The sequence below is a fragment of the Paramormyrops kingsleyae genome, chromosome 1, assembly GCF_048594095.1.
Source record: "Paramormyrops kingsleyae isolate MSU_618 chromosome 1, PKINGS_0.4, whole genome shotgun sequence".
NCBI lineage: Eukaryota > Metazoa > Chordata > Actinopteri > Osteoglossiformes > Mormyridae > Paramormyrops > Paramormyrops kingsleyae.
In genome coordinates this window covers 63,983,667-64,003,206 of record NC_132797.1, presented here as the reverse complement: position 1 = coordinate 64,003,206, position 19,540 = coordinate 63,983,667, and the positions used below count along the sequence as shown (strand labels likewise).

Here is a 19,540-nt window from a genome sequence, read left to right as displayed (position 1 = left end):
CGGCCCCCCCTTACAAGTGGTTAGCTTGGAGCCAAGGTTGGGCCTGCCATTGCCTGTTAAGACCACCATGGCGGCAGTTGTTTCCAGGTCCCACCACTGCAAAGAGGGCAGGAAGCACCAGATGCCTCGCGGAGACACGGGGGGAGATGGGAGCTAATGAAGCCTTTAGCTGCCTGTTGGGTCACTGATAAACAGGTGTGAGACCCTCCACAGTGAGGCAAAGAGGGGATGACAGACCCCGTCTGTCAGCAGCAGGTAAGGTGAAGGAAGAAGGAGGAGGGGTGGGGCAAGTGGCAGGGTGGAGGAATAGGTAGAAAGTGGCGGAGTAAGAGTGGAGTGAAGGGGTGGGCAAAGGACAGGGTGAAGGGTGGAGCAGTGTGTGGAAAAGGTTGGGGCAAAGGTGTCCAAAGGGTGGAGGAAGTGGCAGGACAGGGGATCGGATAGAGGGTGGAGGAATTGGAGAGAATGGGCTGCCCCAACAAGCCCACTTTCAGGATGGTGAATGATTGTATGTGCTGTTCGATTGATTGATATATCCCAGCAAACCCCAGTAACATGCTGACCAGATTGAGCTTCATGGGTATATTTGAATCCTGCAAAGGCTGTGTCTCAGTGCGGACGTTCTATCCTGTCAGGAGGGGGTGCATCGTACTGGAGACAGCTGGTAGCCTGTCAGGCCATAGCCTGCATCTCGATGCTCCGGGCAACCTGATAGGGAGGCTGGCAGATAAGCGGCCAACCACCGCTGGGTTACTCTGACATGGCTGCAGCTTCGAGAACACTGAGGACCTGGGGGCAGTATGACCCTGAGGACAGGCAAGGGGGGGCAATATGACACTGAGGACAGGTGAGGGGGGGCAGTTTGACACTAAGGACAGGTGAGGGGGGGCAGTTTGACACTGAGGACAGGTGAGGGGGGGCAGTTTGACACTGAGGACAGGTTGGGGGGGCAGTTTGACACTGAGGACAGGTTGGGGGGGCAGTTTGACACTAAGGACAGGTGAGGGGGGGCAGTTTGACACTGAGGACAGGTGAGAGGGGGCAGTTTGACACTGAGGACAGGTTGGGGGGGCAGTTTGACTCTGAGGACAGGTGAGGGGGGGCAGTTTGACACTGAGGACAGGTGAGAGGGGGCAGTTTGACACTGAGGCCTGGTGGGGGGGTGTCATGACACTGTTAGCCACAACATCAAGCTACCCCCGTAATGCAAGTGACTAATGAAGGACGTTATTGCAGCAAAGAAAGGCAGCAGCGTCCTGTCAGTTCAGTGCTGCATCACTAACAGCCATACAAACACTCTCCAACCCCCAAGCCGCTCAGCGCTAGCAGCATCACAGATGGACATTAAACCAACTTATTTTTGGACCCTAGTAACAGGAAGTCTGTATGGCACACTGCACACTGCACACTGCACACTGGCATGTAAACTTCCCTTGTGCCTCTCCTGTCCATTTGCTGGTTTTCCATGCTGAATGTTACTGGTAGGATGTTGAGTCTCTGCCCTAATCCCCTCTACCGTCAAAAAGAGGAAAAAAACCTTGGGTTTACTGGCAGAATGCGGCGGAGGTGCTGTCCTCCATCTCTGCCTGCAAAGCCGCAGCCCCCTAGATCTCTCAGGCGGAGGTGCTGTCCTCCATCTCTGCCTGCAAAGCCGCAGCCCCCTAGATCTCTCAGGCGGAGGTCCTGTCCTCCATCTCTGCCTGCAAAGCCGCAGCCCCCTAGATCTCGCCGGCGGAGGTGCTGTCCTCCATCTCTGCCTGCAAAGCCGCAGCCCCCTAGATCTCTCAGGCGGAGGTCCTGTCCTCCATCTCTGCCTGCAAAGCCGCAGCCCCCTAGATCTCTCCGCAGCCTCTGCCTGCCTCTGACAAGCTGAGTAAGTGTTCAGTTAAAATTAGGCCCGGCACATTTTTAACCCGGACACCTTTCGGTTGCGTAGGTCTGCGTGACAATAAAAATAGGTCCTCGTCACTACTTCCCCGGCCCCCGGGTTTGAGCAGCGGGGACAGAACCCAATGGCTGTCAGCCAACTCGTCACCATCAGCTCTGTTCTCACTCCCTCTCTCCCTCCATCATATTTTGGGCGTGTTTCAGCCGTTTTTTAAAAGCCACAGGGCACATTTACTGCACATGATACGACGAGATGAGATAGATCTTTTTTCTTCATCCAGTATCACAGAAGGGATGAATACAGAAAAGGATAACTAAATTTAAAACAAAATAAACTGTGCAAACAATGTTGCCATGGTAAATTATGTATCACCATGGTAAACAATATATCGCCATGGTAAATGATGTACCTTCATGGTAAATTATTCTTGCTGCGAAGACCAGGGCCCATCTGTGTGCAGAGAGTAATCCCAGAGTATGATATAGAGGTTTGCTACATACGGGGCCAGGGGGCCGACTCGGGGGTCGGGGGGGGGGGTAGAGCAGGCCGGAGGGGGAGGGGATTGCACAGTTCTCATTAGTCAGCGAATCTCTAACGGGGTCTTGGCTAATGAGTTTCTGTTTGCGAAGGCAAGCTTTTATCTCGGTCTCGCTTGTAGGCTCAGCCTGACAACAGCTTAATGACGCCGTCCAGAGGCACCCTGGGAACCGCGGCCACTTTTAATCTTGGGAGCGTCGATCTGGCTACCCGCTAATGGGGAGGCACCGGCCACTGGCGTTGACACAACAGAAGGGCATAATTAGCAGCTTGTCTGACAGGAAAGTGGCCAACACAGGTGCCAATCCTGTGAAAACATCGGGTTCAGCTCTCTGTGGATGCAGCTCCTTGCTGATTACCTCTGTTTGTCATTTTGACACCCCCTGGTGTTAAACATGGTGGTACGACCCATAAATCTGCCCAATCAGATAGCTTAATTCACGTGGAGTTACCTGGGAGGCAGGTGGGTCACAGCTACTGTCTATCCCACTGCAGCTCCATTACCCACAGATGCAGCATGGGAACCTTAGCCGCGGCTGGGATGTGGCAGGAACTGTCTCAGAGAGAGTAGCTTTTATCTGGCCTCTTCCTGTGACACGGAGCTCCTGGGTCCTGGGTCCTGCTTCCACTCATGGGTTTTCGTAGCAAGATTCACAGGAGCGGGATTCATACTAGAAGGCTCCTCTCTAACGCTGCACACGGAGCTGATTGCCATGTTCCTGCCTTAGTTACGTTCAGGAGACCCAGTAAACTGCTTTAGGGTGGTAACGATGACACCACACCACTCGCTTCATCATTTCACCTCCCCTGATATGCCTCTCTCATGCCGTCATGCTGCAGTACGTTAATATTTAATAATAATATTTTATGATAGGCCAGATGTACACACCGTTTGGGTTGTGGGCCAATCTGCAGGGTCTGGGGTGTTTAGCTGGACAGAGCATTTCCAAAATAACAAGCCCACCAGACAGCGGGGAAGGTGCCGGGGCATAGGGAAGTGTGAGGAGGATCTGCAGTTTGGCATACACGACAGGGGGTGGGGGGGTATTTCTGTCATTTTATTAGTCATTTGACTTATTTACATATGGTTTCTGTTTTTAACTACAGCGTATTTTGTCAAATGACGTCGAGATTCTTCAAAGGGCCAACAGCATGTCCCTGAGAGCTTTTACGACGCATCCGTCACCTGGGAGCAGGAATGGCCACGCGCCGCCTTTGCCAGTGAGATTAGCTTGCTTTCTGATATACGTCAGTTGGCAGGGGCTGCTCTGGCTTCTCCATAGCAAGATGTTGGATGTGCATAAGTTTGATGCTCGGAAAGCTGCAAACGGAGTGTGTCGGATTCCCCCCTGCCCAAGGCGGGCTGTTGGCAGTTACCAGTTCATGGTGGCATCTCGGCACTCGCCCATTAAGCCTCCCGTAGCAGAATAAAAGCCTGAGTCTGCGTCCGGGAGCCTAAATTCACTTATTATTCACCTTCATTGTCTTAGCTGTATATTGATTTTGTTTATTTTTATAAGAGAGACGGTCTCATAGTGCAACACTACCTTGGTGTTTATGCTGTTCATATGAGTTTTTGATTGGTTGGCTTTATTACTTTATCAGCTTGGCATGTTGGGGCCAATCAGGAGCTGCTTGTAGTAAAAATAAACACCAGGCATACTCAGACACACCAGAAATCAGTTATCTTTCTTTGTTTTTCATCCTGACTGGTTTACAACATTTTAAAAAATTGAAGGGGGAAAAAAACTGTTCTCTTCTTAATAGAGTCGCCTATATTACAGTATCGTCCCATATTGAAAATTAAAATACCATGTCTCTAACTGAACCAATGCAGCACACAGTTTGTCCTATATTATAGAAATGTGAAATTGATTCTGCAAATGTTATTATCTGGACCCGCCCCCCCCCCCCCCTTGCTGCAAGGACGGGGTGTGTCTGCTTAGAGACCATGGGACCCCAATTACAGTATGCGTTAATTATGTTTTCAATCTCAGATAAACAGTTAGTATAGCCAATAAAAACTAGAACTCTTGTGATTATGTACTAACGTTTGAGATTAAAGGTTTGTCATGCATAAATAATCCAATTTTACTTTAAATCATTAGCAGGGATGATTATAATAATAAATAAGTATAATTAACTCTTGACTCTTGGTCTCAACACCTCCCCCAAAGCCTCAATCGTGGTCTTGACTGTAAAGGTTTTGGTCTTCAGTCAGACTCAGTATAGGTGGTCTCGTCCCCATCACTCATTCAGAGGGGGGGTCAGGAAGGAGGAACAGGCAGATTGAATCACACCCTGCATTGGGGCCATGGAGAGTCTATTTTGCCCCCTCCCCCCAAGCCCCCGGAAGGGGCAGCACTGGCCTTCGCGCTCCAGTGTCCTTGGAAGGCATAAAGACCCCCATGTGCCCCAAATGTCTGAATGGAGGTTCCAGCCTGTCCGCCGGGGTTGCTGGCTGTCTGGTGGTTTGGCCCCTGTGTGCCCCACGTGCCCCCACCTGCCCCAAGCCATATGGCGAGCTGGGCCCCGTCCGTCATGCCATTTATAGCTCCCAGCAGCCCCTTGGCGCCATGGTTACCAGGCATCATCGCAGCAAGGGATGCGTTTAAAGACCCAGCAAGGGCTGTTGTGCTCCAGGGAGAAATTCACTCAACAGTCTAATATCCTGTTACTCAAAAGATTATTGTTATTTAATTGTAAGATGTATAAATCACTTACAATCTATGATACTTGTGTTACTGCATCTATGTAGGCAAGCCCACTGTCTTTGGGGGGGGGGGGGCGCGACTGGGGAAGTTGTCCCAAGCCTGGACCCAGGAGGGAGGGGTTGTGCGTCATGGGGGCCTGGGTGAGGTAATTTTGTCCCAAGCCGGGAATTATTGGCGGCGAGCCTGTATTTAAGACAGATCTGTGCAAAGGGCTGCTTTATCAAAACATTTATTTATGTTTTCCCCCTGATCGCATAAAAGGGGCCAAACCGCACACCTCACATTACAGCGGGATGGCCACACCGGCCTGTCAGAGACCGCAGGGTGGCACATCTGCATCCTGGCTTTGATTAAAGGGCTTTGTACTGACAGCTAAGCATGGCCATGGAGCCGCTGAGCTTCTTGGAGAGCCGTAGCAAATGCGTTAATCTTGATTCACACTGACACGTTCAAACTGTTAGCCACTCGGCCGCATGTGCAAACTTGCTGATCGCTGCTCTGGGAAGCATTAATCAGGACCCGAGTCGACTTTCTGAATATCCTTCCGTCGTCTAGGTGACGCCCATCACACAGCCTGGCACACAACGCCGGCATCGATTGCCCCTTTTCAGCCTTAAAGTTGGACTGCAAAGTGGTTTGGAAAAAACTGAGTATATATCATGGAGCTGTTTGTGAAGCTTCCTTTCCCATGCTGCCATGGCTACTCATTAACCAATCGGAAACATCTTCCCACTAGCTTAGCCAATAGAAGGCTACGAGGTAAACATACAAATACACACATTAATATTACGCTGAGCTGGAGAGCAAAGACAGCAGTGTTATGAGGATTCCAATAGCTCAGACAGGCCTGCATGTGATCAGAGGCTGTGAGCATGCGATCCCCCCCCCCCCCTTCGTAAGTGGTCTTACTCCAAAGCTCTCTGATCTTGGCAGCTCACGGCTGTGAGGGTGGGTCCATTAACTGCCAGGTGTGTGTTATCCCCTGGAAAGCGAGGCACGCGTGCGGGCGTGTGGGCGGGGAGGAGGGCCCGATCCATTAGTCCACCAGGTTGGGTCTCCGATTTCTCTGCGATCTGCAGCCATCTGCAGCTGGCCTCCTCTCCAGATCATTCATGCGCAGCTATTCCTGCAGTCTTGCATCACAGGTGATTAATTATTGAAAGCAGTGGCAGTGGTGCACAGACACCTCCCTCCAGCTCCCCCCGCCCCCCTGCAGCCGGTGTTGGCTCCGCCCTCCATGGCACACAGACACGCAGAGATGGGGAGAACGTGCCAGGGTCTCTGTTTCTAGGATACAGAACAGACGGAGGGCACACGTGTGTAAAATCAGTCCCCCCCCCAAAAATGCACATTACTTGTTAGTGATATTTACCGCCGGCTGCTTTTTCTGCAGCCTTGCTCCTTCACCTCTGTCTTTCTAGATTATTCTGTCTGTCCTGCGATGTTGTAAATATTAACATTTTTTATTAGACTACAGCTGTTTAGAGGAGCTGCGACATCTTTGGCATAAATAGTTCCCCTTTGCTTGGCTTCCATGCTCAGTTAGCCGCCATTCAACCCCCCCCCCCCCCCCTCCTTGTGGCCTTGGCAGTCAGACGTAATGAAAGCAGGCCGTCCCGCCGACGCTCTCGGTCACGTCGCAGGGAATTAAATGCGACGCCAGCTTTGCGAGCTGCCTGCCACGCCGTTGCGGCTGCTTCACGATTCACGGCTCACCCAGCTCCTTGTGTGTAAATTAGATTTCCTGACACGTGTGCTGCTGGTCCTCACCCGGGGGGAGCTGTGATGGTGAAGGCCAGCGCTGTCCGTCACCGTCAGCAGCCGTGACCGATGCCGTGCTCCTTTTGTGTGTTCGAGGTCTCGATCTGGGAGTCAAAGCGACCCAGCTCCCCAGGGATCAGACCCAGAGGACACACAAGCCCAGCCAAGGCCGAGGGTTTGTTCACATCAATTTCGGTATTATTCAGGTGTTATTCCAACTTCATACATCTCCCCCAAAATGAATTGACATGAACAAGACACCAGCCCCTAAACACATATTTATTTATCTCAACAGTTTTTTAGAAAGTGGGTCAGACAGTCCCTAGAGCAATTGGGGGTTAAGGGCCTTGCTCAGGGGCACAACGGTGACATCACAATGCAGAACCTGGGATTTGAACCGACAAACTTCTGACCACAGGCACAGTGTCATAACGCGCCCCCCAAAGCAGTAACCACAACTACAAACAAAGCATCGAAAAGGAGGGGTGTGTTAAAAAGGAGCTGGATAGTCCAACAAAAGGCAGACATTTCAGGGTCAAAAAAATGAAAAGAAGGAAGAACAGATGCTGAGTCTTGGGAAGACCTACACCTGCCCCCCCCACCCTCTCATTTACACAGTGCTTTAGTACTATAGTGATGTAGGTGCCATCACACCTGTAAATTAGAATTGCTAATAAATTTGGCCGAAGCTGCGCATTTTAATGCCTCGTCCCCCGCCCCCCCGCCTATATACGCCGGCTCATTATGCAAAGTCTGGACTACGATGGAAGACAAACCGAGCGCTGATGAAGTCACACGGCCACAGGGGACTGATACGGCTACAGGTCGGGCTGCGGAAGTGGGGGTGTGGCAGCTTCTGCTACGCGGCATCGACGACCTTGTGTGTTTCCACCAAACAGTGCCGGCTCGCTCGCCTCCCCGGTGCTTGTTTCCCTCAGCAACAGCAGTGAGAGGAATTCTGCTATAGGCTTGATGGCTGTTGGGCATTCTGGGAAATTCTGTTCTGTCTCACATACACACACATATACGCACACGCCCACGTTGTAACTCGCACCCAGACTCACACACCCCTGTGCTCTGTGACTCACACTCCAGTATTGCAACTGGCTGTTTTTTTTTTTTTTAAATCAAAATGTCACTTTCCAATATGCTCTATCCAAGGCTTTTTGTCTGAGACAGAATGTGCCGTGCAGTCGTGAGCGTATTAAGCGGCCTGTGATATGTCTAGCCACCTCGCATCAGAAAGAAACAACAGGAACAAACAGAGCAAGAGCGAAAGAGAGAGAGAACTTCATCAGCATTCATGAATCATTTTGGTCACCTGGTCATTGAACATAACAGATAACAGGCCCTCAAATTTAAAACTCCAGGTGACATTTCCAGAGACCTGTCACATTCCGAGTTACCTAACGACTCATTAACGAGAAAGAAAACACAATGCCGTTAAGCATAAAGACATCCAGACCGCAGAGAGTGGCAGTGCTGCCCAAGCAGGGTGGTCTGTGCAATTCCCCAGCTTGTGAGAAATGCGTCCTTAGTGGGTGACTTACAGAGCCACAAAAGGGCCATCAATGAGCGTGCCCGTCTCAGCAGGGCCACGGAGATCAGCCAGTCCATTTACTACACCTCTGTGAAAGCACCTTCACCCAATCACATCGCCATGATCATGATTTCACGCTACTGTTTCTGACAGTACGGCCGGTGCTGAATGGAGTACTTTTATCTGGAAGAATCTAAACCCCTGACCGACAAGTAAACGAAGACGTACCATCCGTCAGCTGAGTGAAAGGATTCGATCCGATCTGGCGGAACTTACCGGACACATGCCTCATCGCTTTTCAAGTGTGTCGCCGCTAATCAACCTCACAGATGCTGGGCAGTGAATTCACAGCCAATAAAGATGCCTGCTTTCCCAGCAGTCGATCAAACTGCCCATCTATCTTCTAAGATGGTTTGTAGCTTGGGTCGATCCTGCACCCAGTTTAGCTTCATTCTCATTTACAAAGCTGGGTATTTGGGTATAGTTGAGTAAGTACCTGAGTGAAAGGTAGAACAGCATTGCCATCAGGTTATAAGCCCAAGTCCTTAGGCATCTGTCTCTTCTATGTCTAGGCTTTTAGCTCTGTGAGTGGTGGCAGGGGAACATGCTAGTGATCACCCACAGGATTAGAACTGACAGGGGTGCTCTAGAAGGGATGGTCGTCATTTGCACTCATATTCATATTCAGATGCATATTCATATTCATATCCAGAGTGTTTTTCCCAGTTCTCACTATCCGTTTCTGGCTTTCACACGCTGAATTTCCAAGCGTCTGTGTCTCAGTCTGGGGCCCCGCAGAGCATGTGTACGCATCGACACCTCCCAGGATGGAGACCTGCTTAGCTGAAGCCGTAGGCGGTTGCCATGGAGCTGCAGCGAGTCCCATCCACCCTGGGACCGCTGTTTGTGAGGCCCCCAGCCACGACCCAGGGTCCCTGGCTGCTGTTGCCAACCACGTTATGTCACCAAGACCACATGGCAGATGCAGTCAGTGTCTCGTTTCTGCATGGCACAATATTAGGCTCATAGCAGTTTAGGGGGAGGAGAGGAATAGAGGTTAAAGCTATAGTTAACATTAGGGTTGGGATTAAGGTTAGATTCAGAGTTACTGTTGTGGTTAAAGCTAAGATTGGGTTTGGCATTAGGGTTAGAGTTTGGATTGGCATTAGGGTTAAGTCTATATTTAGGGGTGACCTTGTTTTTCGATGAGGGTATTAGGGTTGAGTATAGGTGTAGAGTTAGTGGTCAGCCAAAGAAGTCAACTTCTGTCCTCCTGCAGCTCAGAGCGTTATGCTGGTGCTGAAGGTGTTGTGCTTTCCTACTGCGCCACCCGCGGTTTTCCTGAACAGGCTGCTTAAAAAGTGAGATGCCAGTGGTCTCCTGTACCTGAGTGCCAGTGTCACACTGCAGAGTGCCTTACATCAGCGCCCTACTTCCAGGCGCTCTTTTGCATGTGAGGCCACATGTGTACCATCAGCCGACTTCAGGAGGCGATTAAGCCAAGTCCGTCTGCAGAGCACAGACCCGCTGCAAGCACATGGTAGGCTGGCGTTTCTGTTCACTGCTCTGTCTGCTGCTCTCACTGAATTTTAAACAAGCTCTTATTTTACTATAGTGCCGCTGCAGCAAAATGAACAATGCATCATGTAGCAAAGCGCCTCAGCGCAGAGGCGGGTCCTCTACCCTTCCTAACTTTGATTGTCAAGATACTTGGCAACTTGGAATTATAAGTATGGCATGGTTATATCCCGGTGTTTGACAAAACACCATAGTGTCATGTTGACAAACCAATATGGGAGAAGCCTTGTCTTTGTGCCGTTTGGCAGGCCAACGTGTGTCTCCGACTCACAAGCCAACAGACGAGAAAATATACAGTCTCAGGCTCTCTGTCTCTGTTACGGCATGCACATGCTCACATAAACCTTAAATTCAAAATAGGACTTGAATGGGATAATGATGTGTCTTTTCTGTCCCTCTGCTACTGCGGCGGATGGCAAAATTGCTGTCAAATACCAAAGATTTATGTTCTAAGGCTACACACATTCCAGGGGGCAAATTGAAGGGCTACTGAATATTTCAGAGGGTGACGTCTTTACTGTACTAAAAATGGACCATCTCCTCACTGTCCCTTCTCTTACATGCTGTCTGGCTCTTTAGCTTTGGATGCACAATTCAGATCATGTTGGGTAAAGTCAACGGCAGACACTAACGCACAGTACCTATCTGCCAAACCCAAACCAAACCCACGGTGTCTTCACAGTTACCCCAAAGTCCGGACATGATAAACACAATGTCTCGCAATGAACAAGCTGGTTTTCCACTCAGTGGCTCACCTTCAGAAAGAAGCAGGGTTGGAGTTAACTGAAGATTTTTGAGCTGTCACGAGTATCACGAGACGTTGATGCAGGCTTCAGGACAAGGAATATTTACAAGTCAGCCTGAAGGAAAAAATCAAGCTTTGCAGGCCTTCTTTATTTACCTTCCAGGATGTCCTTGGTCTGCTAATTGGATTTGGCTCTTTGACCAACAACAACTGACTGGTGAGGTGACCCAGTCCAGAGATCTAATTGATCAAATGGCTCAGAATTTTGGAAGTAATTCATATGCCGACCTTCCACTAACTGCTAGAAGTTTCACATTGGTTGTTTGGAGTGTGAGCCTGTGTGTATGTGTACCTATTGTAACTCTGCGGCTTGCAGCTCACCCTCATTTACCAGACAAAATCATCATCGCTCTGAATCATTTGGAGGGAAGAATCCATGTCATAACATAATTAGCAACTAGGCAGCTAACCAGTATTTACACACCAAGCTAATTCAAAACATAGAAGCACTGCTTCCAGTTAACACAATATACAGTTTGTGAGGATACAGCTAGAACTGCCCTATTTTAAAAATATTTTTGCATGCCTAAAATAGCATTTGGGTTCGATGAGCCTCTGCAGGTTCCATGCGGATATGGGAAGTCATCCTCGACTTTCCATGTAACCTTCCCTGGCACGGCTCAATCCGGCACCCATTTCGCTATGCTGACTAAGCGGGATCGATAGATCAGTGGATGAAACAGCTTGACAAGTTTGTGCAAAAATGTTCCAACTTCAGGACAAGGTGGGGGGTTGGGGGCATTTACGCCCTTGGGTGGTGCGAGATTAAGTTTCAGGCCCATTCCTGTCTGGAGGCTTACAGCTTGTACATTTGTACTGTTGGGCAGTAATAATTACAGCTTGGGTGAGACCGACAAAATACCAAAGAATGGCTGTAAGAACAACAACAACAACAACAATAACCACTCGGGCCGCATAGCGGAGCCGGCGAATTGAAACGCGGGGCTGAGTCGCGGTGTCCGAGTCACGGGGCCCGAGGCCCTTGGAGTGATGTATACGGTCTCTGGGCGGCAAGACGGGCTCCAGCCTGCCGCTTTATAATCAAAGCTCCTGCCGGCCCCCAGACTGCCGCAGGCTATGAGGCTTCCACAGTAACCAGTCAGATCCTGGGTAACCATTTCCCACTCTCCTGCCTTTCAGCTGCCTCTGGACCGATCAGTGGTGACTCGGCGCTGTCATGGGCAGTAACGCTCCCCGGTCTGCAGTTAGGGCAATTATTGTGGGGGGCTCGCATGCACACCGATGGGATGCAAATGCAGTTATCCTGCCCCTCGAACTGATAATGAGTCTTCGGCTTACACCAATTTTAATAAGGGACACTTAACACCCCCCCTCCCCCCTCGGCTGTAATTAGAGATTGGTTATGTTGATGCACCCAGAAGTTCTGACTGCTCCAACATGAACGTGTTTGTGAAGAGAGTAGGCGGCACGCTGTTTTGGCTCAGTGTCTACTGGATGGAAGCAGCCCTGGGTGTCAGACTGATCTGGGTGCTGTTGTTGATCTCCATTTAGAGCCTCTTAGACTGGCTCGTAAAGGAGGAGGTGGAATGTTCTGAACAGCAGGACGCAAGACTGACGTGACATTTTTATGGTCTCTGGCCAAGTTTGATTAGTCGTGTGGAGAAATATGAACTTCTGTCCTAAAACCTTGCTTGGATTCTACTTTTAGCTCCATGATATGTACTGTTTTGTACAGAAAGAAAAACAGGAATGCATGTGGGCCAGTAATTAATATTCTAACGTATTCTAAGTCTGTTTGCTGCCGGCACTTAATTTTTATGCAGGGATGTTTCTTACTTCAGTGATTCCAGCTGCCATTCTATGTTGTTTTGTCAGGCTTTCATCACAAAGGGTGTCCCATGTGACATAAAATACCCAAGAGGCTGTTAATGGACACATGGAGTAGAACCTCATCTCTATGGGACTCCAGAGGTGCTGGATAAAAAAGTGGGATCAGGTGTGGAAAGGTACTGGGAAATCTGTCTCTATTTCAGTTATTTATCTTGGCGCTTTCATTTGGGAAAAGCGAGCAGCTCTCTTTCCAGAAAAAAATATGTAGATCCAATTTCCAATGTAGATTTAGTTACTGGGGCTCAAAACTGGGTCAGTTTTCATGCCGATGCCATCTTGTACAATACTGCATGTACTAGAAGCTGAACCTCAGCTGTTTGACAGGGTTTGCAGGGCTAAGGCTGCAGACGATCGGTATCTTTTTGACGGCTTGTTGTCCTGGCCTCCCCCTCTCCCTCTCTCCCCCTCCCTCATTGGCTGGCAAACCCCAAAAGCTCTCTTAAACCTTGTCAGTAATTTGGATCCAGCTGGGTGCCATTTGGCCTCTGAGATGCAGCAAATGCTACGATTCCTGTCCCCCCCCCCTGTTGGGACTGAAGACAGACGTCAGCACCAGATCCCAAAAAACCTGCAAGCCCATATCAGCATATCAGTCAAGGAGCATCTTTGAATAGGTCAACCATATTTCCTATTATATGCAGCATTCCTAATACACCCAAACCTCCATAATACCTAGGATTTGGCTTTCTACGAAGAATCTATTATTCTGTGTATTAAACCTTGTTGGCTAAGAACAGCAGATGAACTTATAAAGAAACATAGATCTTTAATACACATTTTATATGAAGTGCATAAATCATATCTGTGGTGGCTCAATTTTTCTTGAACAAATGATGTTAGTCTTGCATATTTTAAAAATGGAATGGATACATACTTTGGAAATGATCTTATTTTCCTCTGTATTATCTGACAGCTGAATCTGTGTTCTTTCCAGTGTGTCATGTGACTCCACCCCCCTCCAAACAGCTCGGAGTCTCAGTTGCCTTAGTGAAAGGCTTTGAGGTGATTACTCCCCAGGGTGTGACCTCATCCCACAGCACCCCGCAGCCTCACCCCCCCCCCCCCCCCCATTCACCACTGATACATCATCCGCCCTGCTTACCGCACTGCCTCCTGGGAACTCTGTGACACCAATGGCGTTGGCACCAGTAGATGAATACAACATACCATTTAAAGTCATGGTAATATGCAAGATGGTGAATTATTTAAAAACACAAAAGATGTGGGTATCATGACCTATTGAATCTTACTGTCTTTTCAAGCATAAGAAAGCTGCAAGGTGACATATAATCTTCTGTAAAATAAGTGGAACCTGCTAATCTCTGTCACAGGTCCTTCCGGAGTTCTTCCTTGCTCCGCTAAACACAGGAAGGATAAAGATCTCTTGTGCCTCGTTTCCACTAATGTGATGCCGGACTTTTTCCAAATCCAGAACGGGTGCTCCGTGTTTCCACCGCAAAAAAACTGGCCCTGGGCCAGAAAATCGGTTCCAGCACAGCATCACAAAAATGCTGGTCTCAGAATTTGCAACCCTAATGTCAGCGAAAGTAAAGTGGTCAAAAAGCAAGAGAGAATAAACTCACTTACACACACAGACAGTGGAGTCTTTACCACACTCGGAAAACAGCAGCTTAGAAAAATTTACAATCTGAAACAGATCAAAACAAATCTAAAAAACGGAATACATATGAACCTGTACTTTACTCTCACTTCCGCCTGTGTAAAATTTCTATTCCATTCTTTTTTGAAACCAGTGGAAACGCAGGCAGGTTCTCAAAATGCACTAAGCGAGCCCAGCACCAGCACCAGCTCCGTGTTGGTGGAAACAAGGCATTAAACCTCACTGCAGTCATTTTGTCTGATGGAGGACCAACAGGGAGCTGCTTTCTTGTTCAGATTTACTATCAACTCTGCACACTGAAATTATTTATATGAGGAATTTGATTTCTCTCCTATTTTCACATAATCTGATGCATGAGAAGAGAATTCCGCAGCGTGGTGAATTCTTTCTGACTGCATATAAACACTGTCTAGAGAGGAACTTTTAGTGAAACTATATACCACTATAAATACTTTTCTTTTCCACTAATAAGTTCAAGAACCTTTTACATCAATTTCTACAACTTTCAAGTTGACTTTCAGAAAGGATACAGTGCAAAATCATGCAATTTTGAATTTTCGGCGCTCATGCAAGGAGCAAACATGATTCCTTGACATTACTCTCGCCGGCTTTAATGCAGTGAATGGCAAGACCGGCACCTCTGTGACTCCAGCAGTGCGTGAGGGGGAGTCGGAAACAAGGACAACGGTGAAGAACCATACATCGGGGATACGGCCTTGGTTTATGTTTTTGATCAGTCCTCTCTTTCATTTTTATGCACATTACCTTTATGCAGGTTTATATATACATTTTACATCTAATATTCTCATACATCTCATCGTACATAATTAGTCTAAAACCTGCAATGCTTTAATTATAGGAAATATGTCATATTTATTTGTGATGGATGGGACATTTTCCTCCAAGTTATGGTGTTGATTAGTTTCAGCTCCCAGTACTGGTCTCCAGGTGGAGATTAAAAGATATTAATTAAAAGACTGGATAACGAGTTAACAGCATTTGTTGTGCTTTATATGTGTATATATACACAGTCTGTCCTGGGACTTTTTAATCACACTAAGCTTATTTTTAACGTGTTGCATCTTAAGGTGCTGATATCTGTCTGAGATCTGACAGCTGGCATGCAGAAAATTCCTTTTTCTCTCTTTCTCCTTCTCTCTCCAGCTAAAAAACAAAGATAAGTGAGTCATCCAGACAACAGGGACCATGCTCCCTGCCATCTAAACCAATCAGAGACTGGAACGACTTGGAAGGTGAGAGAGACAGCTTGGGAGGAAATATCTTAAAGATAAAAACAGGTCGCAGTTGAGAAAATGACTTTATGTTGTTTGTTTTTTCTTTTTTTTTTCTGGCAAATGATCTGTCTTAGCTGTGGAATTATAATTGCTCTGCTTATTTAACTCTAGAACTGTTCTATGTCTTTTAGTCTAGAACCCTAAACACAACAAACTTACAGTCTGTGTCCTTTCCTGTTTTTAGAGATAGTGCTTTGTTTTGGGCTGCAGAAGCCACTCATGGCTACAGCTCTTCAAAAAAATACACATTGTGTGTTTAAGGGGCGTGTCTGCAAAATAAAACAGGCTTCATCTTATCGTGGAGCAGCCAGTCCCACTGTCAGCCTTATCAGCAGCACTGAAGTGTGCGAGCAAGGCCATGTGCTACTCACTGAAGCTAGATATAGCCAGGATGATGGTCACCACGATGGAGATCCAGGACACCCAGAGCGCCTTCTTCCGGTAGCTCTGGGCTTCATGGGGCTTCAGCCGCATGCTGCTCTCCAGTAGACCTGCGGAAAGTGATCGCAGAGCGAGCGATCAATGCCCTGTATTGATGGCTAGAGGTCTGCTAGGAGTAAAGTGTAGTCTGGGGTTACAGTCAATGCAGACCAGTGCAGGTGATACTGTGCTGCATCCTACAGTACAGTAGGAGGTGGGTAAAAGTATGATGCCTAGTTTCAATATCAATTACCAATCAAATAAAATATAAATTAAAATAGAATGATGAAAATACATATATTTAGCAATAGTTAACGATGTTAATGCTTAGTAATTGTGTTTTAAATCATAAAAGACAGAAGTGGGTGTCTATCCTGTGAATTTGTCCACCTTCACTTCCACCAAACTCAGATGCTACCACAGGAATGTCTCCTCCTTCTCCTCAGTAAGAGATATCTGAAGGACCCATGGAGGGCCAATTTCCATGCTTCTTTTCACCGTCGTGCACAATGTTCCCATTGGATCGTTGGTGTGTCATAATGAAAGACTGAATATGGGTGCGGGTGCTGGGCTTCATAGAGATCTGTCCCATCTTTGGTCCCCTGCTGAAGAGCTACCAACGTCTCTCAAAAGAAGGTGGCCCCAGGCTGGGTGTCTGTCCGAAACCACCCCCCCAACCCCGGCTCCCCCCACGGGGAAACGATTTCCCAAGGTCCTTTGCAAAGCCTTGAAGAATGTCAGGTATTGACAGCCAATTAAAAATACTCATTCATTATTCACTGGTGGGAATCGATTGTGCAGCACAATTCCGAGTGCTGCGCAGCCTCGTTATTGGAATTCTGCTGCAGCGCTCAATGCAAATAGGCATGCGGGAAAAAGCCGGCATGGAGAGCCTCTCACCGGGATGCCACGACATCAGGCGGCCTCTACCATGCTGGGGCTTTGAATGGGGGAGGGGGGGGACATCATTAGCCTCTATGTCTGGGTCAAATTTTTATTGATGTCTAACGAGATGTGTCATTAGAGGAAGGATCCAGGCTCACGCTGATGGTTGCATGTGTTGTGACACCTTCTGCACTGATGCTGCCATGTCGTTCAATCCAATCAGAGGCAAGACATGGAATGAGCGGCACTGCAAGCCATCATATAATCAAGGTCATATCTCCCCTCCTAGGGTCAGAATTTTGATAGGGCGAGGTATACCCTCGAGTTCTGAGTGCTGAATGTCGTAAAGTTTCTAAAATCCCGGCTGCATTTTTATTTCTGCATGGGGGGACGACACTACATGACATTACTATAATAATACGTTACACCTGTAATAAACTTTCGTTATGATGATTTGCCGTGGTGTTTCAGGTATCGATTGCTGTTACCGACACTTCAGTATGTTTCTGTGTTCTGCTAGTTCAGTTACGTCACACCCTACCGGGTCTGGAACTTCAAGTGGTTCACGAGCTTTCACGCTTTAACCTTACTCAAGTGGGATATTTTGAGACACAGTCGTAGATAAAGGTATAAATACGTGGCTCCGCCTCGGTGTCGCACCTGGAGCATTTCCGCGACCAAGCCACGCCCTAAAACACCGTTACACAGCGCTCCAGCTTGTTATCATCACAGTTTTCATTTCTTGCTTCCGAAATTATTTCGGCTAAATTTAAATATTAGATAAAACAAGTGCCACAGACTACTGGAAAATATTTGTGTGAAGTCTCCCTTCTTGCTTTATCTTAAGTAATCCTGTTTGTTTCCATGCCCAGTTTTGTAAACCCAAATTTATGAGATAAATAGGAGGAGATGGGGGGTAGTTAGACATATAAAATGTAGCCTATGTTGCTAGAATAAGGGTAATACATAATGTCACTCATTTCACTGACTATATTTTCGAAAAACAATTAATCACATTTCGTTTTCCAGATCACAACCTCTGCAACAAAATCACGCATGCATGAAGCGTCATGCTTTGTTTCGTCTGTATTCTGTTGCTGCTGCTCGGATCCATTTAAGTATTTTATTAAAAATCAATCTGAACCTTACTCGTAAAAGGTCTAAGTCATAACACGTTACTTCGCGACTTACCTGGGGAATTTCAGAAGGAGGTAGCTCACGAAAACCTCTATGCATTTTTGAATTTCATTTTGTTTTGTCTAGTTGTTAAACTGTTAATAAACTGCCCTCTACTTTCTGTGCACGTGCAGATGTTCTAAACCTGCACACACACTTCGCAGGCAATACAGATATTTGAATTCACCACGCAGGAAAAAAAATCGTTGTAGAACGTTATGCTTAAACAGTGAAGTCAATCACTGTTAATATAATTAAATTGTTACCTTCTCCCTCTACGCCGTCGCTGATTTTCATCTGATGGTCCTGGTCCGAATTGAACGGGTCGCCCTGACTTGCTCTTTTGGGTGGGTGCTGATCTGGAGGGGGGCATCGTCCGTTCGGAGCCGAGGGATCCAAAATTGTCGGGTCTGGGACCGGACAGGTCTCTGGTGCCGAGTCCATAGCGACCGTTCACTATCTTTAGTACAAATGAAGCACTGAAATTTATTTCGCACCCAGGCGAGAAGTGCAAATCATCCGCCGTACAGATGCCGAGAGATAAGAGATCAGCGATATCTCCCCCTACATCAGCATCCCCGACCGGCTTAAACGGGAAGGCAGATACACTTAAACAGATACACTGTGATAAAATGGCAAAAAATAATAGGAATAAAAATAAAAATCCACCTTGGTCAGGAGAGAGTTTTCTCTGGGAGCCTGAGACAGCCGTACATGTGGCACTTAGAGCCCGCTGTTTGTCCGCCAGCCGTGATGCGCCTCGCGATCCTCCCAGGTGACACGGCGTCAGGACGCTCGCCTATGATAAACGTTAAAGTGCCGCACTGTCTTAAAAAAGCCATTGCGTTGCACAGATATTAAAACGTGCTCTGATTACACCGGTACATGGTCGCATCAGTAACTGAGGAACTTGATTGTATTTCCCTAACAGTTGAGATTTCTAATTGCTGTTTGCTTCCTTGTTGGAAATTCAAAGTTATTTTTAAATGTATTATTAGGCACTACGCATTTGAAACTGGAATAGTTTTCCCATATCAGTTACTTGTGCCCACAAATTCAATGTTCAGGTATTTGACAGTTTAGATAAACGTACAACGAAAAAGAAAACAAAATATGGGAAAATATTCTTGCACTTCTTCCATCTAAGATTTTAGGAATATTATTTTGAAAATACCCCGCACTCAGTAAGTACTTTGTCATTATTTATTCATTCATTGTAAACCATACTTCTAAACATCAAGCTATGAGTAAATAACCGTTTAATCAAAGACGGGAGGTCTTAAGAAGCCTTATGAGAAATTAGACCTTCCAAACCACAGTGGGTGGGATTAACCTGTGCTGTCATCAAGCGGTTTTAACTCAATGCGAACCAGTCAATCAATAATTAGGAGAAAGTGGATAGATCTAGCTGTTAACTGACCGAGAAAGGCACTTATACTCACAATGGGCTTTAAAGCCTCGTTTATCCC

General features: G+C 47.4%; 1 protein-coding gene across 4 annotated transcripts in view; it reads right to left on the bottom strand.

The window, feature by feature from the left end:
* LOC111849486 (transmembrane protein 163a) overlaps positions 1 to 19,334 on the bottom strand; it is a 38,422-nt gene extending 19,088 nt beyond the window's left edge. The window contains exons 1-3 of one of the 4 annotated variants that reach the window (XM_023822396.2): positions 18,741 to 19,334; positions 18,338 to 18,531; positions 15,962 to 16,081 (exon numbers count right to left, since the gene is read on the bottom strand). In XM_023822396.2, coding sequence (XP_023678164.1) covers positions 15,962 to 16,081; positions 18,338 to 18,515 — 298 coding nt within the window. In that variant the 5' untranslated portion in view covers positions 18,516 to 18,531; positions 18,741 to 19,334. Of the gene's footprint in view, positions 1 to 8,716; positions 12,137 to 15,961; positions 16,082 to 18,086; positions 18,211 to 18,337 lie in introns of those variants that run through there. The other 3 variants (XM_023822395.2, XM_023822397.2, XM_072717587.1) reach the window with 3 other exon arrangements.
* Positions 19,335 to 19,540: the final 206 nt, after the last annotated feature.